We start from the raw sequence: 25,273 nt of genomic DNA on the forward strand, positions 1-25,273 counted from the left end.
AAGGTGGTCAACAGAATCAGTCATCTGTTCATGTATTTGCCTTGAATGAGGATGAGGCTCAGGCAGCTCCAGGTACTGTCATTGCTGGTAACTGTACTCTATGTGGTTTTATAGCACGAGTTTTATTTGATACCGGAGCATCTCATTCCTTTGTTTCTCATGCATTCGTCGTTTCACATGATCTTCGCACCACTAGTATGAATTCCAATCTATCTGTTGCTACTCCCATGGCCAAAATGATTATCACTGATAATGTATTGTTCAATACGGTTTTGTTTCACGATGAAAATATTCTGTATCTGAATCTCATAGTTCTACCTATGCATGACTTTGATTGCATCGTTGGTATGTATGTTTTGACTGCTAATCGTGCCACTGTTGACTGTTATTGAGGAATAGTTCGTTTCAGACCTAGCTTTGCACCTAAATGGAATTTCTATGGTTGTGGTTCTCAAGCCAAGATTTCTCTAGTTTCTGCCATTGAGATGAATCGATTGTTAGATTCTTGTCATGAAGGTTTTCTGGTTTATGCTGTGGATCTATCGCAGGATGAGCGACGGATTTCTGATATTCCTGTAGTCTGTGAGTTTCCTGATGTGTTTCCAGAAGAGATTCCTGGTTTTCCACCAGAACGAGAAGTTGAATTCAGTATCGAATTAATGGCAGGAACTGAACCCATATCTCGAGCACCATATCGTTTAGCCCCTGTTGAGCTGAAAGAACTGAAAGAACTAAAAGAACAATTACATGATTTGTTGAGCAAAGGCTATATTTGTCCGAGTTCTTCACCGTGGGGTGCACCGATTCTATTTGTCAAGAAGAAAGATGGTACGATGCGGATGTGTATTGATTATCGGCAATTGAATAAGTCTATTATCAAGAATAAATATCCACTTCCTAGGATTGATGAATTATTTGATCAGTTGCAAGATACTTCGGTGTATTCTAAGATTGATCTCCGTTCTAGGTACCATCAAGTGCGAGTCAGACAAGAAGATGTGCCGAAAATAGCCTTTCGCACGAGATACGGACACTTTGAATTTTTGGTTATGCCTTTTGGTTTGACCAATGCTCCAGCTGTGTTTATGGATTTGATGAATCGAGTATTTCGTAAATATCTCGATCGTTTTATGATTGTATTCATCGATGATATTCTTGTCTATTCCAAGTCTGAGGAAGAGCATGTTAAACACTTGAGATTAGTTCTTCGAATTCTTCAAAAGAAGCAGTAGTACGCCAAGCTATCCAAGTGTGAGTTTTGGTTAGATAAAGTTGTGTTTCCGGGCCATGTCATATCTCAACATGGTATTTCTGTCGATCCAAGTAAAGTAGAAGCAGTTCTGAACTGGGCACGACCGACCAATGTGCCCGAGATTCGTAGTTTCATGGGTTTAGCTGGTTATTACCGAAGATTTATCAAAAATTTCTCAAAGATTTCTAGACCTATCACTCAACTGACTCAGAAAAATCAGAGATTCATTTGGTATAATGAATGTGAGTCAAGTTTTGTCGAGTTGAAGAAGAGATTGACTTCTGCACCAGTTCTTACCATTCCAAGTGGTTCTAGAGGATTCGTTGTTTGTACCGACACATCAAATCGAGGATTAGGTTGTGTACTGATACAGCATGGCAGAGTGGTGGCCTATGGTTCTCGTCAGTTGAAACCGCATGAGTCTAAGTATCCTGTTCATGACTTGGAATTGGCTGCTATTGTTTTCGCTCTCAAGAATTGGAGGCATTATTTGTTTGGGGAGCAATTTGTAATCTATTCTGATCACAAAAGCTTGAAGTATATGTTCTCCCAGTCAGATCTGAATATGAGACAGAGACGTTGGATGGATCTTTTGAAAGATTATGATTGTGAGATCCAGTATCATCCGGGAAAAGTGAATGTCACTTGAGCCGTAAGGTTGTTGATGTTAATTTATCATCGATTCATGTTTCTAAGTTACGAGAGGATATTTGCACTTCTGGGTTGCATTTTCAAATCCAAGGTAATGCTGTTTGTGTCATGACCATGGGCTATCCCGATCTTGGGCTCTGCTCTGAACTCTTTGCGCCTTGGCCCCTCTGACTCTGGGCTCTCCCCCTCCCGGGCTTTCCCATGCATCATTACTCATAGGACTCTCCCCACCAGGTTGGTGGAGTGATACCTCCCCAAGTCTCGAACCCATGACCTCCTGGCTTAAGTACATAGTTCAAAGAGACTTGGTACCAATTGAGAAAGCCTGGCATGTGAAAGGATTCGCCAATTTGGTGACATCTAAGCCAGCTATCTCAGCAAACAACTACTCTTTTTTATACGGAATTCATATCGCTTTTCGTTCATTTCCGCCACGAAAACATAGCCGCCATAATTCTATAGTCTTAACAATCTAATCTAGGTTCGAGGCCTCGCTCATAACTAGGGTTTTATTATTTCTCTAAAGGGTGCTGGGATGTATAGGTGTATTTTTTCCCATGCTGCTACTTTAACTTCAAATATAATGAGAGCTTTTAATTGCAGTTCTCTCCAACTTATCGAAAAAAGAAAAACGGATAGATCCTTGACCCAGACCTATAGGACCGCGCTGATTAAACCAGAAAAGATCATCCTGGGTAGGAATTTCTCGAACGAACCGCACTCCTTCGTATACGTCAGGAGTCCATTGATGAACCCAGGATCACGAATACCTCATCCCTGAGAGCCTTTTTTCTAGCTTGCCTGATATAGTACCTATCATTTCTATAGTCTTAAAAATCTAATCTAGGTTCGAGGCCTCGCTCATAACTAGGGTTTTATTATTTCTCTAAAGGGTGCTGGGATGTATAGGTGTATTTCTTTGAAAGAATCCGCTGGAACTAGTGAGCGAAGGGCCCTACTTCTTGTTGCCTAGCAACTGAGAAAAGAATAAGTCTTTGACTGTGACAGCGACCGAATACCAACGGAATGTAAGCCAACAAGTGACCTAATGATTGTGACAGCTTTTATAGGATATGTACTACCTTGGAGTCAGATGAGTTTTTGGGGAGCTACAGTAATTACAAGCTTAGCTAGCGCCATACCTGTAGTAGGAGAAACATAACCTAATATAGTACCTATCATTTCTATAGTCTTAAAAATCTAAAAAGGTGGGTTTCTCAGCCTCTTGCATACCCTCCAACTCTGTGTGCACATTCCACAAAAGAGAAAGGCTTTTTTCATTGAGTGGGCTCTCTGGCTGTTGAAACAGTAGAGGCTCTTATAAAGTTCAACTCTTCCCACGGCGGAGTCACCATTGACTCTATTTATTATTATGGTAAATCAATGTATCAAGATTTCAGATAGTTTATCAATTCCTCTCTAGAAACCTGAAGATTAGATACTTTCAAATCCTCATGTGGGATGGAGCCTTTAGAACCTAATTCAGGACATAATGTCTTTCCCAATGTTGCAAGAGAGCTAGGGCGTAATGTGCATGAATCTCCGGCCCCTTTTTCAACCCTAGAGCCCAGAGTGGTACGAATTTTTAATATTAGGAGGAATCGATCAGGCAAAGTAGCTACTGGGGCTTCAGGAGAATCAAGCTCGGAATCGTGGATGAAGGTCCTGTTGGGGGAGGTCCTCGTAGAGAAATAATAAAACTCTAGTTATGAGCGAGGCCTCGAACCTAGATTAGAATTTTAAGACTATAGAAATGATAGGTACTATATTAGGGGAGGCTTACTTATTTTATAGTTTAGGGGCTTTAGCTATACATCCCAGCACCCTTTAGAGAAATAATAAAACCTTAGTTATGAGCGAGGCCTCGAACCTAGATTAGATTTTTAAGACTATAGAAATGATAGGTATCCTAGCCATAGTTCTCTTAACCCTTAGGAGATGGATGATGAAACAAGTAAACCAGACCTTACAGGAGTGCTACCAATTTCCCACTATGGAGTTTGATCTCTGGTTGCTGCTTTCCGTCTCTGTTCCGATATCTGGAATTGGACCACCTGTCTTGTAGTGAAATAGGTTATACTATAGACAACTACTCTATCCATTACAGAACTAAACCAACTTATGATGGAAATCAACTTCATAATATTACCCTGTCTGATATATCAGGGGGTTACTTAAGTACTCCATCAGGAGAAATCTATGATCGTTACCGCCTTCTAAGTACCGCTAACATCAATCATTTTAATATAAGTTTTGATAAAAGAGAGGATGCAGATGCACAGTCTCGCTTTGGTCGCCTGCCTTTCCTTGATTGCCTCCCTTAATCTTAATGGGCGGGCTTCAAAAATCTCTCTACAACCGGTCTCATCCCGCGTTTTGAACTATATAAAATAAAAATATCTGAATTTCGAATTTCATTGGAGTCAAATGGAGTAATCTATGATAATACACCTATACATCCCAGCACCCTTTAGAGAAATAATAAAACCCTAGTTATGAGCGAGGCCTCGAACCTAGATTAGATTTTTAAGACTATAGAAATGATAAAATACACCTATACATCCCAGCACCCTTTAGAGAAATAATAAAACCCTAGTTATGAGCGAGGCCTCGAACCTAGATTAGATTTTTAAGACTATAGAAATGATAGGTACTATATTAGGAACAACGATGATTCATTATAATATATTTATAGAACCTTCTGTCTTTAGAGTATACTCCTAAGATTAGATGATAGGTACTATATTTTATGTCTTTCTTGTACATAGTGGATGAAATTTACAATCATGATGTGTCTATTCGATTATAGGAATCGGTACCTCCTTCAACGGACCGCTAGAGTGAATTACTGGTCCTCCTATGTTATGGTTCTTAATGGGATATGTTTGAGGAGTTCTAATGCCACTGATAAAGAACGGAGAGTCTTATATTATAGTCAACAGAGGTGTTCTACCTCCTCAGCTGAAACGTATAATGGTTCTTGGTATAATTTACAAAGTAATATATCTTCTGTTGGATCGAAAACTGTGTATCCAGGATCTATCTATGCTTCTACTAGTTTTAAAGAACCATACTATCGAGCTATTGATTTTGAAGTTCTAACATTAGCCTTCATACAATTGATCGAGATGTATGCTTACAATTTAGAATGTGACTATTTGAAAATAACTATTGGTTATACTATGATATTACCATCATCTAGCGATTTGTCATTTACTTTAGGTAAGGCTATTCCATTGTGTGATCCTTTAGGTTCTAGTATCCCCAAAAAGAGGATCTATGATATGATTGAACAACTAGTGATGTTATACGGTGAACAATATCAGGAAGCTATGGTTAAAGCTGTCTTTATTCGTATCTATTATGAATCTAAGGAAAAGTTGATCCCTAAATCAATAGAATTACCTAATATAAATATAGAAGATATTCTAAATGTTATAGATTCTGAAATAGATAGTGGTAAACTACCAGATGTCAAATCACTTATTTCTGTAAAGAGTCGTACTCCCATTAAAGTAACCACAATCAAAGGTGTGAGACCAGAATGTTATCCTTTCATAGTAGCCGATTTAGAGACTATACTAGTCAATAATGTTCATGTTCCTTACGCTGCAGGTTACTTAGTGGTGAAATCAGGTGACGATCTTACTTCCAAACCTTCGATACACACCTTTTTCAGTGAAGATCACATACCTTTCTATCATACCTTTGAAGAAAGGAGTGAAAGAATATTACATGATTTTTTCTATAATTTGGAAGTCTCAGTTCTAAACATATATAGTACTCGTCTTCGAACAATTTATTTCCATAATTTCTCCCGATTTGATGGTATTATAATTCTTAGGTATTTTGCTGATCGTCATAAGTATAAAATCAGAACCTTGTTTAGAAATCATAAGCTTTACGAGTTGAAAATCTATCTTGGCGATAAGTTACTCTTCCGTTTCAGAGATTCATGCACATTACTCCCTAGCTCTCTTGCAACATTGGGAAAGACATTATGTCCTGAATTAGGTTCTAAAGGCTCCATCCCACATGAGGATTTGAAAGTCTCTAATCTTCAGGTTTCTAGAGAGGAATTGATAAACTATCTTCGACAAGACATCCTTCTATTAGGTGGTGTGATGTTGAAGGCTCAAGAGGTTAATTGGTCTAAGTATCATATTGATATCGAGGAGGTGATGACATTGTCATCGCTTTCACTTAAAATATTTCGTATGCATTATTTGGATGATAAGACCTTTCCTATCCATATACCTACTCAAAACCAAGATACTTTCATAAGGCGTGCCTATTATGGGGGTCATGTTGATGTCTATAAGCCCTATGGTGAGAATCTTTACTATTATGATGTGAACTCATTATATCCATATATTATGAAATCTTACCCTATGCCTTGTGGTGTACCAGTATGGCGGAATAATTTGGAAAGCGTTGAATTAGATAGCTTGTTTGGCTTTATTGAGGCCTATGTAGTATGTCCTACTAATATATCACGTCCGTTCTTGCCTTATAAGGATCAATATGGTACTTTAATCTTTCCTACAGGTAAATTCATTGGAGTCTTTTATAGCGAAGAGTTGAAGTTTGCACGTGATTTAGGTTACGAGATTATCCCTCTTAGGGGATATTTGTTTGAGAAGAAGTCAAGTCCTTTCGAAAGCTTTATATCACACCTCTATGAAAGCAGACTAGATGCTAAGAAAAGAGGTGATGAAGCTATGACATTTATATATAAGATTCTCATGAACTCTCTCTATGGTAGATTTGGTATGAATCCTGAGAGTACAGTAACAGAGATCTGCGATCAAAAGAGATATGAAGAATTGATGAAGAAGGATACTTTTCAATCAGCAGAGAAGCTTACCGATCATTACTATATTGTGAATTACATTACCAATTTTAGTGGCTCTGATGACGACTGGAAACCTCCTAGGATGTCGGCTGTTCAATTGTCAGCAGCTATAACTGCTTGTGCTCGCATTCATATGTACCCACACATTTCCAGACCTGACTGTTACTACACGGATACTGACTCTATAGTTCTAGGAAGTCCTCTACCTGAGGATCAAATCTCTTCAAGTGAATTGGGTAAGTTTAAACTCGAGCACCAAGTACATAGAGGTATCTTCTTAGCACCCAAGAGTTACATGCTAGAGATAGAAGATGAGAGAGATATTATCAAGCACAGGGGCCCTGCTAAAGATTTAGTAACATCTGAATGGTTTGTAAGGCAATTAGCTGATCTATCTCAAACCGAGAAGATCCCCACTGGTGCTAACTTCAGAATTGATTGAAAAAGACTTCAAATTGTTAAAAAAGAGTTGATCCTCAACCTAGGACTACCACGGAGTACTAAAAGGGAAAATATATATGATTCAAATAATGTATGGATAGACACACGACCTAAAGAAGTAATAGACTTAGGAACTAAAGATGCTACCACTATCTTTAAATATGAACTATTGAGGAATAATGATGAATCAGTCAGTAAGGCTACTATTGATGAAGGTCAAGAGACTCTTCAACCAACTCTCTACAATACAAAGCCTAAAAAGGCTAAGAAGGCTAAGAGTAAGAGGTTGCCGAAGGACCATGACAATAGCTCCTCCCATAAACCTGATGAATAAAAGCTCAAACTAGAAGATTTAAGGTGGGACCATTTACATTCTTATATCTCACACTCTTAGATAGCGAGGGATCCATAGGAAGTTGACTGAACCCCACCTTATAGAGAATTTTCGGGGAGTAGCTCGACTCAAGTAAAACTCTAAACTCACTCTAAACACCCCCACAACTATTTTTCATCTAAACACACCCCACATCTCATTCTGATATGATACTGTCAGGTCTTTTCCATTGTAGGATACCCTCAAAATTAATATATAGTTTACCATTGAATGGTCTCAATACTTTTCCGCCCCTGTTTCCTGATCGTACTCTTGCGGTTAACCCCCATGTCAGAAGTGCGATGTGTAACTGTAAGATATCATTAAATGTTTTTAAAGTCTTCCCATCTGTAAATCCTAGGATGGCGGTATCAAGACTCCTACACCAAAAACAGTGTAACCCCGATTTCTTTATCATGTTTTGAACCATTTTATCAATACTCTCTAAATACAAATCCATAAGTACAAAATAAAGCAATCCTAAACCTCTAGTTGGTTTCCTTTTCGTTTTAACGAAACCTGTGAGCCTCTCTAACTGATCTCCCTCAACTTGTAGTTTTCTTACAAATGAATTGATAATGATCTTGAGAATAGGATTCTGTAACAAATCATCAACCTTTTGAATAAGTATCATGCAGTCCATAGAAGCAGCACTAGGTGAAAACTCTAAAAGCTTAAAAGAACCTAGAGTTACTGATGATTTAGAAACTATGAGGTCATCCATAAATTGAAAACGTATATAATTAGGATGGAACTCAACGAAATCCTTGAAAGAAATTCTATTTTTAGAAATGTAAAGTAAGTCTGCTAACGACGATCGAACCAAGGAATCCAATATAGGATCATATAGCTTATCGGCATCCTCGTTTATAATATATTGATTACTGAGATCAGTCAGTCGGTCCTTAAAACATTTGAGGTCGTTACTAGAAATCATTGGATACTCACTAGAGTTCCTTTGATAGTGACGATCTATTAAATCATATAATAACTTCATATCAAAACATTCCATAGGTTCCATAGGTTAGGTCGTATTATGCGGTTTTCTTAGATTTCATTTCCAGTTGGCTATGGACACCGTGATACTTAAGGAGGACCATAATGAACTCGACTCACATTTATAGACTTTATATAAGATATTTAATAATGTACGCTGTAATTATAACTTCTGTTCTCTATAAGTTTCTTAAAATTCAACCACTTCCCTTCATAAAGGTAATCACAAGACACCCCTGAATCATTCAATTGAGGTTTTCTATCGCACACAGCATCTACATAGTTGTTGTAATACTTAACCAAGTCTGAAACCTTTTTTTCCCATATTTGTTTTTTAGTTTTAGTTCTATAATTCTCAGGCCAATGTGAATTCAATAAATCTATAAGAAAATCAGATGGAATAGGTTCTTCATCATCCATGGACAAGTATAAGGGTGATGGAATGTTATTTTGGTTGTATGGAGAAATAAGATTACTCTTAATAAAAGCATTGATGATTTTAAGTGGAAAACCCATATTAATAAAGACCTGGGTATATATATCAGGAACTATTCTTACGTAAGGCGGAGTTGTTATAAAATTATCATGTACCGTGTATATAGGTGCACGTAGACTCAATAATGATTCTACTACTTTCATGGCAATGTAAGCATCCTTCTGATGAATAAAGTTAGCGCATGCTGAGGATTGAGTCTTTCGCATATCCCTCTCCATAGAAGGTACATAGATAGTTACCCGTCTTTTCTTTTTGCTATTCCTTTCATAAACATATATCTTTTCTTTTATGAAAGACATATAATCCTGTCTTGTAGTGAAATAGGTTATACTATAGACAACTGCTCTATCCATTACAGAACTAAACCAACTTATGATGGAAATCAACTTCATAAAATTGACTATGTCTGGATATTTATTGTTCAAATAAGCAATGCCAAGTTTAGCGAGGTTATAGCTATCTTTTCGGCTTAGCAATAGACCATATTTCTCCCTAATATCCATATCCATGCTGATAACTGTCTTACCATAGATCAACGGCATGAATAGACTTTTGATGAGCTTTCTATCTAGTTTAGATTCTATGATTTCCATTTTACACTTATCATTGATTTGATGATGCAAAAACTCCTTAAACTCATAGAGCATGTACATGTATACATCTTGTATTTTATTATCAGGGTGTTGAATAAGATTCGTTTTCCTAGCTAGATCTTCGTTAAGCAATAAATAACTCATGATCTGATAAGCACTCGAAGCTGCATCTTGAGTTATTGGAAGTCTATTATATTCATCCTCACTATAGTGAGACAGGACCTTTGCTATGAACTGAAATGGATCACTGGCACTCTTATTAAACTCTCCTCAGAAGCTTGAATCACACTCTGGTTATCCTTATACCATTGAAGAGCCTCATCATAAAGAGAGAATTTCTTATACTTAAAGGCAGCAGAAGATGCAACTATGTCATTTTCCAACAGGTTGTTTACTTCTTGATGATTATAAGCAAAGACTATGAGACTTTTAGCTAAATCACGCTCATGAAAATGCAAGATACCAGAGCGGTAGATTCTACCACGGAAGTCCATAAATGCAGGCAAATAAAAGATATAATCGTCGTATGCGGACGCAAGCCTGATTATTGAATCTTCATACCTAGCAGCCTGCAACCGCGTAGCTAAGTCCTTAAAGAGAAAACTAAGGCCACATACTTTTTGTATAGCATTATTCTTGAAATATGAGATCCTTAGATAATCGTAGGCTTCTTTCAGATTAACGTGTATTAGTTTTCTAGACATAAGATAACCTAATTTTTCTAAAGTAGCACGATTTCTTTTAATGAACTCCAACATTATTTTATTAATCTTAAATCCTTGATTCTGAAGTCCATTCAATATAAAGCACAATTCCTTATACTTTGAATCATGTAATTCTATATTAAAATTGCTTAGGTTACGGGATGATATAAGACTCAACCTATTATATATATCTAACGTAGGATCGCTTAAGTAACCACCTCTCATATCCGATAACATCATAGGTTTTGTTTTATCAACATCCGATTTGAGTTCCCAATCTTTCGGCTTGCAAACCATTGGAAGATTGAGTTTCAACGGGAGAAGACTTAATTTAAAATTACATACAGCGAATAAATTGGATTCTAAATACCCCTTTCCTTTCTCTTTCACAACAGCTTTCTTACCATCAGCGATAAAGGTCTCAATATAGATCAATTGTCTTTCTATCATGAACTCGAGCAATCTTATACCTATCTCATATTTATTACCCCTTTTTCGCTTTATACCACCTTCCTTACTACTTGTTGCAGTTTTACTAACAAGATTTTTCTTATTTATTATATTAGCTTGTGTTCGAACAGTGCTATCTAGCTTCTCTATCAATGTAACTACCCTCACAACCGAAGACTCTTGAATACAGTTGTACAACAACCCTAGGACATATACAATGATAGCCTCCAGCGTATATTGACCAAACTGCGCAATAGTACTATTATAAACACTTAGAGGAAGATATTTATACAAATAAGATTTAGCGCATATAAGATCATTTCCAACCAATATCTTAATTATGTTATGACTCTCTTTAAATATACTATATTCATCGAATTGCATGGTTAGATCTTCAATATTCATTTGTAACTTATGTAACTCTATTTCCGTTAGGTATATTCTACCATCTTTCTTTTTATCATTCAATAAGTTAATAACTTGAGACTTAAACATATGACCATCATCATATTCTATACCCCCGTGTAAATCATGTAAAAAAGATTCTCTATCCTCTAGATCCCTGTAAAATGTATTCAAAAACTCATTAATGGTAGTATTATTATTTAGACTATCAATGCTTAGAAACCTTCTATTAAAGGGCAAGGAGCCGGCCCATATTGTGCACCTAATTTTTATCATTTTAAATATATATTTCCATCTGTCTCTATTGTTCGTACGCTCTTTAAACCTAAAGGTGTATAATGAATCATAATCATCGTTGTTCCTAATATAGTACCTATCATTTCTATAGTCTTAAAAATCTAATCTAGGTTCGAGGCCTCGCTCATAACTAGGGTTTTATTATTTCTCTAAAGGGTGCTGGGATGTATAGGTGTATTCCACTTCTTCTTTGACTAATACAAGTGCACCACTCCACTCGTCCTTTTCCATGTCAGACTCCAATATTTCTTCTTCCCATGAGGTTTTTCACCCTAATGACTCTCCTGCAAGAAGGGGAGGGGTGTATTTAAGAAAAGTCTGGTTGCTGCTCGAGTCGGGTACCGGGGCTTGACAATTTGAATAAAGGCAGATTGGTTGGAATACATGGAAAAAGTCTTTCATGGTATTGGCAACTCCACTTGGAGAGCTAGAAAGCAAGGCAGGAACTAGATCCCAAACGTGCTACTCTTTTCTTTCGCTTCTTTGCTTGCTGGCTTTCCAGTCCGTCCTGGAATGAATGGAATGACTTCCCGAAGCTGATTTATATAGGCAGGTGAAGCCCTTTCATTTCATGCTTAGAGGCATGGGTTATGTTATGTCAATGTTGTTGGCTTTCGTGAGTGAAGGTGAAGAGTGGCCAAGCGGTGTATTTTATATAGACTAAGACGAGACCAAGTGCGGATACCGGGCAAATGCCCGATGATGTTCTTTCTCTTTCTACTGGTGGCATCAGGAGGATATAGACATTATTTGATTTGAAATTGTTGTGCGTTTGAAGGCCTCTTTGCCGCTGTCTGTGGGGCCCCTCTACCAGAAGTTGATCAAGCGCTTTCTCTTTACAAAGATGCTCAACAAATCATTTTTCACTATTTCATTAAGCAGTTATGCTAACGAGCTTGAGGAATGGGAATAGTGTGGTTGTGCTTACGAGAATGTAAAGAAAGATACAGTCATCCGGAGACACTCAACGCTGGCTTAAGACCAGCGTGAGTTTTGCAATTGAAATAGAGAGGGGCTTCAACTAATGAAAGGGTTTACTATCGTAATTGGTTGACTTGATCCAATGTGACCTCCTTTCAAGGCTAGATCAAGGACATCTCCATACTCTTCTTTGGCTCCAGAATCTGCGACTGGTTCAATGGATGCATTGGATTCAAGGGATCGCTATATCAATTTAGCAACTACTTTAATAGAGGCAGCCTCAAGTCCTTGAGAATTCTAGTTGGAAGATCCCTAGGATCCACCGATATTGAAAGAGAGGGGGCACTAGGGGTTGCATCCTGAGCTTATCAGGATCTCTAGTAAGATATACAATCTCAATCATTTCCAGTCGATGAGGAGCGTAGCAGCTCAACCAAAGGGAGACCCATTTTATTCTATCTTCCATGTCGGATCGGCCGTTGAATTAGTTTAGTAAGGAAATCCGCTACGCCCCTTAAGATCCATAGCCAAGATAGGGTTGGGAATAGGCCAAGGTAGTTCTATCTCTTCGATGGGGTTTCCTCTTCTCGTTGGGACTTGTGCCACGATTGGCTGATTCCATTAACTGCTTTTGTGGCTAGCATTCACTGAGATCAAGGTGAGATGCCCTCCTTCTTGGGGTTGTTGGTGGACTAGGTGCCTCTAACCCTTGGTTTGAACCCGCTTTTATGCTCCGGTTATACTTTAGTACACCGCCGGGTTGCCCTTTTTCCACTCTAAGCATACCAGGTCTTTTTTCATATTAAGCATTACCTTACTTCTAGAACCCCTCTTATCTAATATTGGTTGATATTCGTAACGTTTTTCAACCGTTACTTGTACTAGCTTGGCTACGCGACCTATTAACTGAAGCATGGCATATTGATCTATTCTTTCTTTCTTAAGGAGGCTACTAGGCTTACACTACTATTACGTAGTTATTTTAGAAGCCACCTCTTTTCTTTCAATTTATTTTTATTTTTATCGTCAAATTCTTTTTCTTAGTACTAATGGAACCGGGCGATTCGCCTTACTATATTGAATGAGATTTCTCTATTTCACCTTCCTTGCTCACAAAAACCAATCCACGAGAAAGTTCTCAAAGCAGCTGAGATCATCATGAGTAGCATCGCTCTCTCTCTCCTTCGTTCATGTCTTTTTTTTGATATGGCATGGCGAGAAGTTGCCAAAGAAGGTCTTAGCAAGACTAAGTTTTACAGAGCTCTTTTTCTTTCCGACGTAACTATCACCTGCCAAGGTGCCCAGCTAAAGCCAAATATCAATTCAATATCACCGGAGTCGTGAACAGAGAAAGCCTCGTCTACGGCTCCTGGGTCATACCCTAATCGAGAGCTAGCTAGAAAGAAAAGACATTATCGCTATCAACTCTCGCTCTCGACTCTATAACTAGCTAACTCGACTCGAATACACGCTTCCTCGACACGGAACGGAGAGAAAAGCAAGCAACTCTAAGACTAGAAATCTCATAAGAGAAGAAGAAAGGATGGTTTACTGTCTTCATTCAAGTCAGATAGTTGATCGAGAAAGCACTTTGAAAGAAGCAAGGGACGAGAGGGTATCAAAGAGAAAACCACTGTTTAGAAAGATAGCAGCCAGTTCAACTAAAGAGCTCATTATCTCTATCCCACTTCGAACTCCAAGTGTGTTGCGCAGTGGAATTTTCATTTCACCAGAAAGGGATTCGGATCAAGAGAGTAAAGTGACTTCGGGGCTTGGCTAGACTGCTTTCATTTCACAGGCTAAAAGGTAGAGGTGAACACCCGGAATCAAGTACGCGTTCCAGCCTGAGGAAAGCTATACGCCTTCTATTAATTAAACTCGGCCTTCTGGTTCATGAGCATAAAGCTGCTTTTCACATCCTCCAGCAGCTAACAGTCTCCTATGCCATTTCGTGAATTTTATCAATCCATACAAGAAATTCAAATAGTATTTTATTATATGGCCTAGAAAGGGGGTGAACCGACCTTTCTTTTTGCTCGGCCAAAGACCCCCCTGGACTGTGCATTCGACTCAAGAGAAGAGAATCTTTCAGGTTTTTGCCTACATGGGCTTCTTCAACAATAGTTGATTCTATCCGTAAAAAAAAAAGAAGCAGTTATGCCATTCGCCACCTTCGCCCTAGTACTGGGTTTTTAATGGGTATTTTAGCTGATCACTACGCCAAGTTATTATTCTTTACTCTATTGGCTGGCTCGCGGAACTACTTGAGCAGTGGAGCCACTCCATTTGATTACTAGTTATTTATGTTGCCCGTCATTAATGCATACTGACTGAGTTTAGCCCCGACGGGATTTCTCGACTCAAAAAAAAGAGCCATCACATCTTATGAAAGAGCAGCTTGGAAAGAGACAGATGTAAAATGTTTCAAACTCCCCTTCCCCATCCTTTGACCCTGCTTACTGGCTTGAATCCAGGGTAAGAAAAATTTCCTTTCAGCTTGAAAAAAAAGCTTTCATTCAGTACTCCAGCTTTCGATACTTCTTATTCCTTCCCGCCCGCCCCTTGCCGAGGGGACGTATGTTCTATTTCCTTCTGGGGCTCCGAGTGGTTAAGGGTGTTAACCGGCTTATCTCCTTTCAGTCGAGCCTCTCCTCGATTCATTTTAGTAAATAGCGGAACCAATGGAAACCACCTTGGTGAGAGATTGCCCATCCAATGTCTTTGCGTGTTCTGTAAACAGATAGGGTCTTTCCGGACGTTTTCGAATATGAGGCGTTGTAAAGCCCTCTCCTTCGGCTTGCCTACTGAGGGAAAGGGACTTGCACTCGCTAATGCTTCCTTGAAGCTAAAGAGGGGCGGAGCGAATACAGAGTGAGCGGCCTAAAGAGAGGCTTCACTCTCAGTCCATCTTCCGGCTCCGAAAGAACCAAGGTTTCCTTTGCTTTGGTCGAGCTGAGCCGGAGGTAACTGTGGCCGATCTAGCAAGATTGACTCTATTACAAGGTGAATCAGTGGAGCTGGCTCTGCTTGTTGATCATTTGTCTCCGACTAAGTAGGTGAGTGATCTGGCACGGAAGGCTTTCGGGGGCCTTTAGATCTTGAGGCCACACCTCCGTAATAGTTCCTCGCGAGCATAAATGAAGATCAAGATCCCTTATTCGGAAATTGACTTCGCTTTGTATCACAAAGGCCATAATACCTTTATTTCTATACGACCAAAGCCAGCCTGGTAGACTACGAAATCCATGTACCATATTTTGTTAATCGTTCTTCAGAGTTTGTGTTAGCCGAGTGGCACATCACTACGGGAAAAGAAAGGGGCTCCATCGAGCTCTTTGGAGAGTGCCCCGGAATAACAACAACTCTATTATTGTACTGTACTGCAATTGATGCGCTTTGCCAGGGTGCGAAATCCCATTCCTTCTTTTAGCAGCAAAGATAGAAGCAGGAACTCCTTCTTTTATTCTCCCTGATGGAGCCCGGTCTATACTGATCCTATATAATAAGACACTTTTGCGATAGAATACAATACAAAGAAAGTTTTCTTTTTCTTACTCTTCCTTTCCGGCTTCTCCTCTTACTGCTACCTCCTATCAGGGTTCATTCCTAACTCAGCACTATACTTTAACAGTAGAGCTTTACTAAAGCTATCTTCTTTTCTAGTAAAGCATAATCTGCTTACCTGCATGCAATCCACTTTGCTGACTCGTTGCTAACACTAGATGCTTAGCTATTAATACTCGCTTTCAATGAGCTTGCTATCAGCTAAGTAAGCTCCCCCTCTCACTACGTTCCTGTTCTAGGATTGCTAGATCTTCTCACCGTCTGATTCTTACCTAAAGAAAGATCTCACTTCTGTTTACTCAGACTCCTCTTTCTTATCGAAGACTCTGGCAGATGGAACTCATCGGCAGCGACTCTTACCACTGCAACCTAGGCACTCAGGCCTTGGAGCTGATCTGTCAGTCCATCATTACCCCAAACCTCCACTTTGAAGTGAAGCGATTTCGTTCATTCCCGAGTCGATAATAGCCAGAGGATGAAACCATATCCCTGTAATGGCACATCAGCTTACCGATTCCAACATAAGCATTCATTCAACAGTAAGCCCCTTCTATCTCGCGCATATCACGCTGATGAGAAGAAAAGTGTCCATAACATGAACACGCTGGGAAGACATTTCCCTTCGAAAAGAAAGAAGGCAGGGCTTAGGCTTTCACCGCGAAGGAAGGTATTTATTTAAGACCCTACTACTATTCAATAGAGCAGAATTTTCTCATCCTAAAGGAAAGATGAATGGGAAGAGGTCTGCAAAGAGGTTCCACTTCGCATCCTAAGGGAAGCCCTTCCTTATTTCGATGAAAGCAATAGATTCGCAGACGACGGAGACTCTCGCTTTTCCTAGTAAATAGGCACGTAGCTGGCTGGATTCAAAGATAGAGCCTCCCTGCCATGATCCGCTGAAAGTGAAGGTCTGTCCGGTTAAGAAAACCACCCAAAGGATCCCGTTGAAGCATCGTCTTCAGAGTCCCTATCATCCCTCTCTCTCGCTCTCTCTTCGGCAAAGCAGCTTCAGTCCGCTCTTCTCTCTAGCGAGAGGGCATCTCTCTCTGTCAGGTGATTTCCTCATGAAATAGCTGTAAGGGCGAATCCATATCTCCTGAGGCGTGGCTCTCTTTATCTTTAGTGACTCAAGCCGAAAGTTCTTCCAGTTTGAAGCTCGTCAAGTAACTCATGACGTACTTCTTTAAGAAGAAAAAGGATCTTTCATTCAGAGGAATTTCATATGTTAGAAGCTAACAAATAAGATAGAGGACGAGAAGATAGACGAAGAATGTTGTCGCGCGAGTGGTTATATTAGCAGTTCAGAAGCATTTTTTGGTAAAAGAGAAACCTGGTCTATGATGAAATCTCATGTGAATTCCCTTTGGTTCTGTTGGCGGCTGATAATCTCAGGACAAAAAGAATATGATTCTTGGAAGACGAGCACTCTTTTGTCGAAAGAAGGGATTTCCCTAGCGGACCCACCTCTTATGAGCTAATTTCCATGTTGGTAGAGTCGTTAGAAGACTTCAAGTCAAGAATTGCAGACTGGCCTAATTCGCACATAATATAGTAGTAAACATTGTATGATGCAGCAACAAAGGCCACTTGAGAGCTTGAATGTAAGCGCCATGAAGGTGTTGAAGGCGCTGTTCTTGGTGTAGCAGTTTAGCTCGAAGTTCATCAAAGGTTAACGACGAATTATTGTTAGTGACCGTCCTGATAAAGGATTCATATTCTTCAGGGAGTCCTGCCAGTGCATAGATCACCATGTCTTTAGAAGAAAGGGGAGAGTTTATGGCTTCTAGGGAATCCGCAATGGACCGAAGATACGTTGGGATCTCTTTTTCAAAGATTTCAATTTAAGTTTGAGATGTAACTCACGAGCAGTAGCCTGGTCTAAAAATCTTTTTTACAAGGATAACCAAATATCACGACAGGTTGTCAGTTCATGAACCTCTTGAAGAATCTCTTTTGTAAGAGTTGCATTGATCCATGATAGGAGGCTTTGGTCTGTCCGAACCCAAGCCGAATATGCAGGGTTTTGTATGGCGTTGCCATTGGCATAACAAATAAACTGAGGAGGACTGGGAAACGTTCCGTCGACAAAGCCCAGAAAAGCATTTCATATTATAATGTAGGAATTGGGATTTCCAAAGAAGATAATTGGTAGAGCCAAGTTTAAGGGAAACAAGATGGGTTATGTTTGGTGTAACTACCATAGGATTGGGGGTCTCTTCCTGTCCTTAAGAAGCAGCGATGAGGGATTGATGAAGGAGAAGCCATAGTGTTGTCAAAGCAGCTTGGAATACTACAATCAGAGGTTCCATAGCTTTCCGTTTCTATCTATCATAAGCGGAAAGCGACCAAAAAATCCCTCAAAGTGTGGAACAAGGCTAACTTCGGTAAGAAGATGTTCGATGCAAGTGCTGTAGAATGGAGATAAAAGATAGGACAGAGAAGGGGGAAGAGTGAAGTTCTGGTCTTTCTACTAGGTCCTCCTTTCGAGCCTTCAGATCAACTCGTTGGGGAACGAATGTTCTGGTTCTATTTGAGTCCTCTATCGCTGGCTTTGCCTCGAAGCCGGTGGAAGGTTCAAAGCAAGAAACTCAGCCTTCAACACCTTCTCCATCTGCTGGTCTAAAGCACCCCGAGAGGCAGATACCTGTAATCAAGTCTTTCTGTTGCCACCAATCTATCTGTCAATTCCATTTAGCTAACCGGCTCATAAGCAGAAAACCTAAAAAAAGAAGAACCAATTCTTTCACACCCAAGCCAATAGCAGCTCGCCGGATCTCCTTCTCCTTCTTATGCTTCTTTCGTTTCGCTGCTACGCCCTCTAAATGAATTTCTTATTTCTTGGAGGAACTGCGACTCGAAAGAAAAAGGGTAGTACTCTTGATGCCAATGTGGAGCCCGAACCAGTGGCCCCATGCCTAGAAGACGGAATTTTACCTAGGTAGGCACTCAAGAAGGCATCTATCCTCCAATCATTCCTGCTGATATGAAAGGTTTTTCCAAGGCAGTGGACCTCAAACGACTAGAATAGCATCACCTACGTAGAGGTACTTTAAAAGTCTAAGTGTATAGATGAACTAGAAGGGGAAGGCCAAGTCTTACCACTTCCCCTTTCTTTGCTGAATAAACGTCAGTCTCACCGCTTGAATGCAAATTGGCTGAACTGCACGCTGGAGTTCGCTCGAAGAAAGACCTTCTTATTTGTTTGTTTACCAGGCGTAACTCTAAAACATTGCTTTCTAGCGGGTCTCACTCTTTCTATTGATCATATTTTCCTCTTATGGGAAGCCTGCTTCAACCATATCCAACTACCTTTACTCATCCAGTCAAGTAGAAATATGGTCGACTCAACTAGATATAGATGTAGCAGTCGTTCTTTTGTCTTACAGTAAAAATTATTATATTTAGAAATCCCGGGCTAGCAAGTAGGAGTCCCAATGCTTTCGTCTCAGGGTAGAAGAAGCGGAGAGGCATAGGCTAGAAAGATAGGATTCGAAAAGCTTGCTTACTCTGATATATAGTTAAGGGAGAGCAGTGATCCGACGGTGCGTGCGGACCATTACATTAAGGTCAAGCCTTCTTCGCCCTCTACGTGGCAATTCAATGCTCAAGTTGTTATACCAGTCAAGTTTCAATATCTAGTAAGTTTTACGAATTAAGCAGTCTACTTTTACTTTGACCAAGCTCTTTCTCATTCTGCTCTTGCCTTCACCCTGCATCAGCCCTGGTCCTATCGAACCTGCCGCTAAAGCCCTTCGCTCCTTGCTAAAACCGGCTTCTCTTCTTCCTGAAAACATCTGCAGAGCATATTCTCGTCATCCCGTCCCATCTCAGAAGAAGAAGGCGAGTCTCCTCCCACGAGCACATGACTATGAAAAAGAGAGAGCGCTACGCACCTTGGTTTGTTTTGTTTGGTACGGAGCATTGAAGGATTTTATTCTCACTTGAGAAACTTAACTACTAACTACGGAATTTCCCTCTGCTTTCTTTCAATGCAATGACAGTTAGTTTACTAGTCCAATGGTCGCTTTCTAGTTAAAGCTTTTCGCCAGCTATCTCTTAGCAACGAGATGTGTGATTGGCTATGGTTCTGCCTTTCCTTTATTAGGTTAGAATTGAGACCCCCTCACTTGAGAGTGAGAGCTAAGGGGATATTAGAACAATTCTTTCATAACATCTGTGTGCAATCAATCATTATCCATCAATCAGTAGTTGTTCTTCCTCTTTCTCTATGGTATGGGGGAGGATAAATATTCATTTTGTTCTGGCTGTTCCCCTTTCATTGTCTAGGCCCTTCATCTAATATCTAATCATTTCGAATCGCGTGGCATATTCAAAAAGAAAGAAGGTTTTCGCCGTGCTCTTTTATTTCAGTTATAGGGCAGAGAGAGGGAGGCAACTGATTAGAGTCGGGTTTAGGTCTCCTATTACTTACCTTTCAACCTACCGATATGAAATAATGAAAGCAAAGGAGAACATTATTTAGTGATCACCTCCTCTTTAAAGAGAAAAACTCCCTAATAGCGGTACCTCGAAGCTTTAACTATGAATGACTACGAGAAGGTTATCGAATCACTGAGGGAATAGGTCACTCAAGCTGACCTTTCCTTCGGTAGGATAAGACAACTCTTATATTGATCGTCGTAGCTGAATGGCTTCTATGATTGGATGAGAATACAGGAACAAAAGAAGGCTGAAATGGTTCCTGCAAGTCGCCGGAAGACGATCCTACTCAGACTCTTCCCATCGACGTCTTCAAGAATCTCTCTTCTTTCTCTGACCATCTACAAGGACCTTCCCTAACAATTCTTCTAACCCGGCTCCTCCTAACTCATACGGAAGACCAACTCACTGATCACCTTACCCGGGTGAAAGCGTAATTCAATTGTTAAGCATAAAAAGCTAGATGAATATTGAAATATTAGAAAAGAGCAAGAAGACGGTCTATTCCCATATGTCTGCAAACCAAAGACCGGCAAAGCTACTTGACTGATTCATTGCCTGGCATCATGAAGTGAACTAGATTGGCTTCGGTCTCTCTCTACATGAAGCGCCCGAGCTTCATACAGGGTTCTCCTACTCATAAGAACAGAACAGGCACTCGTAACCTCTGTCTCTAACCTATTCCCTTTCCTATGTCCTTTTACCCGCAACCGGAGACAGGCATACAAGCAGGTCACTTCTTTGGTCTGCTCTGGTCGGATGAACAGAATGTCCAAGGAAGGAGAATTGTCCAAGCTTAAGAACTAGCGAGACAGGTCACTTCTCCGGTGGGTTCGGGAAGAAATAGAGTATGAGAAATCTTCAATAGAGCTTTGTCCAAGATCTGATCGTCTCAAATCAAATTCATTAGCTTAATGAAACATGCTTCGAGAATTCAGTTTACCGTTCTCGCACCTTCCCTTCAGTCTAATTTGGCCTAATTGCCTTTTTCATGGGCGTGCTGAATGAAAACATCGACACATCATGGAAACTCTTCGTGCCTTCCTTCTCTACCTATCTCAGGTTAGGCGGGAAGCTTCATCAGGGCTGGCGGGAAAGTTGCATCTTGCTCAAGGTGAGAGGGCTCCTTATGCCGGGAAGCGCAGTTGAATGTGAGATCTATCCCCTTTCTTTTTATAGTTGGCCTGATCAAAGTAATCGGGGATGTAGTAGCCCAAGCACCTACTGGGAGTAGCCTCGTCTTCGTTCAGTGATGGAATCCTTGAATCCAGTACATTCTGGGTCTCCACAAGAGGTTAGAATTCTCTGCTCTCTTCTGGCTAGATGGTTTGGGTGCCCCGCTGGAAATCGAGATTGGCTATCATGAGTGAGTTTGTGGTTCAGTCTTTTCTGAATGAATAAAGAAGGATTTCTACCATTCATTTGCTGTGTCCCCGATCGTTCCTCATCCTTCCTCATGAAGGAACAGACTATTCAAACTTCCACGTATCGATCGAACGAAATCGGCACCCAATCCCGATAGGCGGAGAAGGGACGAATCCCAGTTTCTATTCCTCTGACTAGAACCATTGAGCAGCGGAGAAAGGAATCAAGTAGGTGGTGCGCCCTAGCGATCTCTAAACCCACGAATGGAAGCTCAAGAGTTGGTGGTTTTTCCTGCCTTCGATCGCGGGTACGATCTCTAATGGGAAAGTTCCAACGCCTTGTATAAAAAGAGGAAAGGGGGTGCTTCAAAAATCATCCATTTCAACCATTAACGGAACCAAGCCGAGACCGACCGAATGGGTCCACTTCGAGTGGAGTCTCAGTTCATTCCTCCTTTCCAGTGGGAGAAGCATCCGAAGAAGCAGTGGATGCAGAGGCGAACTATCCATCATTTGGATTCGATCCATCAGTGACAAGAGAAGGGGGAATGACACCCTCCGGCTTTTACTACCCCAGTTCTCTTCCCGGGCGAGGGATATATGTCCCCACCGCTCTCTCCCGACTGAACTAGTTATGATGAAATCGATTCCTAACAGCGGATTCTCTGCATCTAGGGTTCTGGCTTTAATCGGCGTAACGACTGCTTGCCTTTGTTAATGCCTTGCGACTTGCCTGAATAAACAGATGAAATCAAGAAAAGCTGAAAGAATTGTGAAATAACAGTTTGGAACCAAGAAATGTAAAAACGAGAATTCTATGGATTCGCGAAGACTCTGTGGATAGAAACGAAAAAGGATATATCGAAGTAGTTCTGATAATTCAATAATATTATTACTGAAATTCGAAGTTCTTAGTTACTTCGACTAGATTAATCCTATCGATCGAATAATTAAGTCATAATTCATTGGTTGATTGTATCATTAACCATTTCTTTTTGTTGGTACGAGGAACTTATCATGAATCCACTGATTTCTGCTGCTTCCGTTATTGCTGCTGGATTAGCCGTAGGGCTTGCTTCTATCGGACCTGGAGTTGGTCAAGGGACTGCTGCGGGTCAAGCCCTAGAGGGTATCGCAAGACAGCCCGAGGCAGAGGGAAAGATACGAGGTACTCTATTGCTTAGTCTAGCTTTTATGGAAGCGTTAACAATTTATGGATTGGTTGTAGCATTAGCACTTTTATTTGCGAATCCTTTTGTTTAATCTTAGAAATAGGAAAAATATGTATTTTTCCTATTTTATTTCCGTGGACTTGTCGTTTGCTTTTTCAAATTAGATCAAGATCTCACTCCTACTATTACTTATTCCTTCTTATTCGTTGAGAAAATAACCTACGTTAGGTTAGGGAAGGGCTGATTTGCAGATGAGGAATTAGTATACCAATTCGCTTTCATCCTTCCCGTTCGTAGTACAGGGGAAAGTTTTTTATGATGGTGTTCAAACCATCAAGGGGTAGTTCATACTTTATACCTATAAATAAAATAAATTATAACTCGAATATTTTTTGACTCGATTTCAAAAAAAAAGAGGGGCAAAGTGAGAACTTTGGTCGATTTTTTAGTCTATCTATAAGAGGAGATTATATGAAAAATGTAACCGATTCTTTCGTTTCTTTAGGCCACTGGCCATCTGCCGGGAGTTTCGGATTTAATACCGATATTTTAGCAACAAATCTAATAAATCTAAGTGTAGTGATTGGTGTATTGATCTTTTTTGGAAAGGGAGTGTGTGTGAGTTGTTTATTTCAAGAATAGGCTGTATCTAACCAGCTGTACCCTTTTCCGTTATAACTAGGAAAGAAAGGTGCATGATCTTTCGAATTACTTCTGAAGAAATAAAGAAATGATATGTAAGAACCATCACATTTCGTGATTAATTGGCAAATCCACTTTGATTCTCTAACAACCAATAATGTGAGATTGTTAAGATGGTTAAAGCAAATCGTTTGAAGTCTAGACACAGCATGGTACTCTTTCGACCACTATGTTAATATAGAGATCGTTTTCAAATGAATATTTTATCGATATAGGACCCTCATCTTGATAAAATAATTTGAACCGCTTGTTCTAAAAATAGACATTTTCCCCCTTTTATCTAATGCTGAATGGACGACCTATGCCTTAATGTATAAGTAAGAAAAACCTTTTGTATTTGAACTGAAGAAAAAAAAAGAAACAACTTTGCTGACAATTACATATTTTTTTTATTTTGTCAGAAGAGTCCTCCAACTATTTTAGTTTTGCATTAGATTCGTATTTTTTTGGACTATGAATAAAGAAGAGAGGATAGGCTCATTACATTCATAAAATAAGCTATGAGAATTTACCAAGTAATTGAGCGCGAGAGCCAAATGAATCGAAAGATTCATGTTTGGTTTGGGAAGGGATTATGGAAGTTTTCAAATGAACGGAATTATAATCTACTTTCATTAAGTGATTTATTAGATAATCGAAAACAGAGGATCCTGAATACTATTCGAAATTCAGAAGAACTGCGTGAGGGGGCCATTGAACAGCTGGAAAAAGCCGGGGCCCGCTTTCGAAAGGTGGAAATGGAAGCCAATGAGTTTAGGGTGAACGGATACTCTGAGATAGAGCGAGAAAAATGGAATTCGATTAATTCAACTTATAATACTTTGGAACAATTAGAAAATTACAAAAATGAAACCATTCAGTTTGAACAGCAAAGGGCGATTAATCAAGTCCGGCAACGGGTTTTCCAACAAGCCTTACAAGGAGCTCTGGGAACTCTGAATAGTCGTTTGAACAACGAGTTACATTTGCGTACCATTAGCGTCAATATTGACATGTTGGGGGCGATGAAAGAAATAACTGATTACTCTTTCTACTATAATAATATAATAATACTATAAAAGGCATTATTTTTTTTCTTTTCAAAAAAGAATAAAGAAAAACTCATGGTAACCATTCGAGCAGACGAAATTAGTAATATTATCCGCAAACGTATTGAACAATATGATAGAGAAGTCAAGATTGTAAATACCGGTACCGTACTTCAAGTGGGCGATGGTATTGCTCGTATTCATGGTCTTGATGAAGTAATGGTGGGTGAATTAGTAGAATTTGAAGAAAGTACAATAGGTATTGCTCTGAATTTTGAATAAAATAATGTTGGTGTTGTGGGTGATGGTTTGATGATACAAGAAGGAAGTTCTGTAAAAGCAACATGAAGAATTTCTCAGATACCAGTGAGTGAGGCTTATTTGGGTCGTGTTATAAACGCCCTGGCTAAACCTATTGATGGTAGAGGGGAAATTGCAGCTTCTGAATCTCGATTAATTGAATCTCCCGCTCCAGGTATTATTTCCCGGCGTTCCGTATATGAGCCTCTTCAAACCGGGCTTATTGCTATTGATTCGATGATCCCCATAGGACGTGGTCAGCGAGAATT

The 25,273-nt window shown here is 39.8% G+C and overlaps 3 protein-coding genes across 3 annotated transcripts; 1 reads left to right on the top strand and 2 right to left on the bottom strand.

Annotated features, from left to right (window-relative positions):
- Positions 1 to 4,731: 4,731 nt before the first annotated feature.
- On the top strand, positions 4,732 to 7,200 carry LOC140988349 (DNA polymerase-like). The gene has a single exon (XM_073457378.1). It carries the CDS (start codon positions 4,768 to 4,770, stop codon positions 7,198 to 7,200), a length of 2,433 nt encoding a protein of 810 aa, XP_073313479.1. The 5' UTR covers positions 4,732 to 4,767.
- A 1,512-nt stretch (positions 7,201 to 8,712) lies between these two features.
- LOC140988350 (probable DNA-directed RNA polymerase) lies at positions 8,713 to 9,801 on the bottom strand. Its single transcript, XM_073457379.1, has one exon. The coding sequence runs from the start codon at positions 9,799 to 9,801 to the stop codon at positions 8,713 to 8,715; it is 1,089 nt and encodes a 362-aa protein (XP_073313480.1).
- An 83-nt stretch (positions 9,802 to 9,884) lies between these two features.
- On the bottom strand, positions 9,885 to 11,492 carry LOC140988351 (probable DNA-directed RNA polymerase). The gene has a single exon (XM_073457380.1). It carries the CDS (start codon positions 11,490 to 11,492, stop codon positions 9,885 to 9,887), a length of 1,608 nt encoding a protein of 535 aa, XP_073313481.1.
- Positions 11,493 to 25,273: the final 13,781 nt, after the last annotated feature.

This window comes from Primulina huaijiensis, chromosome 11, assembly GCF_012295235.1.
Source record: "Primulina huaijiensis isolate GDHJ02 chromosome 11, ASM1229523v2, whole genome shotgun sequence".
NCBI classification, from domain to species: domain Eukaryota; kingdom Viridiplantae; phylum Streptophyta; class Magnoliopsida; order Lamiales; family Gesneriaceae; genus Primulina; species Primulina huaijiensis.

Bases quoted from the DNA above. Each gene is read 5' to 3' on its own strand.
- LOC140988349 (XM_073457378.1), top strand. From the start codon at position 4,768: ATGGTTCTTAATGGGATATGTTTGAGGAGTTCTAATGCCACTGATAAA.
- LOC140988350 (XM_073457379.1), bottom strand. From the start codon at position 9,801: ATGAGTTATTTATTGCTTAACGAAGATCTAGCTAGGAAAACGAATCTT.
- LOC140988351 (XM_073457380.1), bottom strand. From the start codon at position 11,492: ATGATAAAAATTAGGTGCACAATATGGGCCGGCTCCTTGCCCTTTAAT.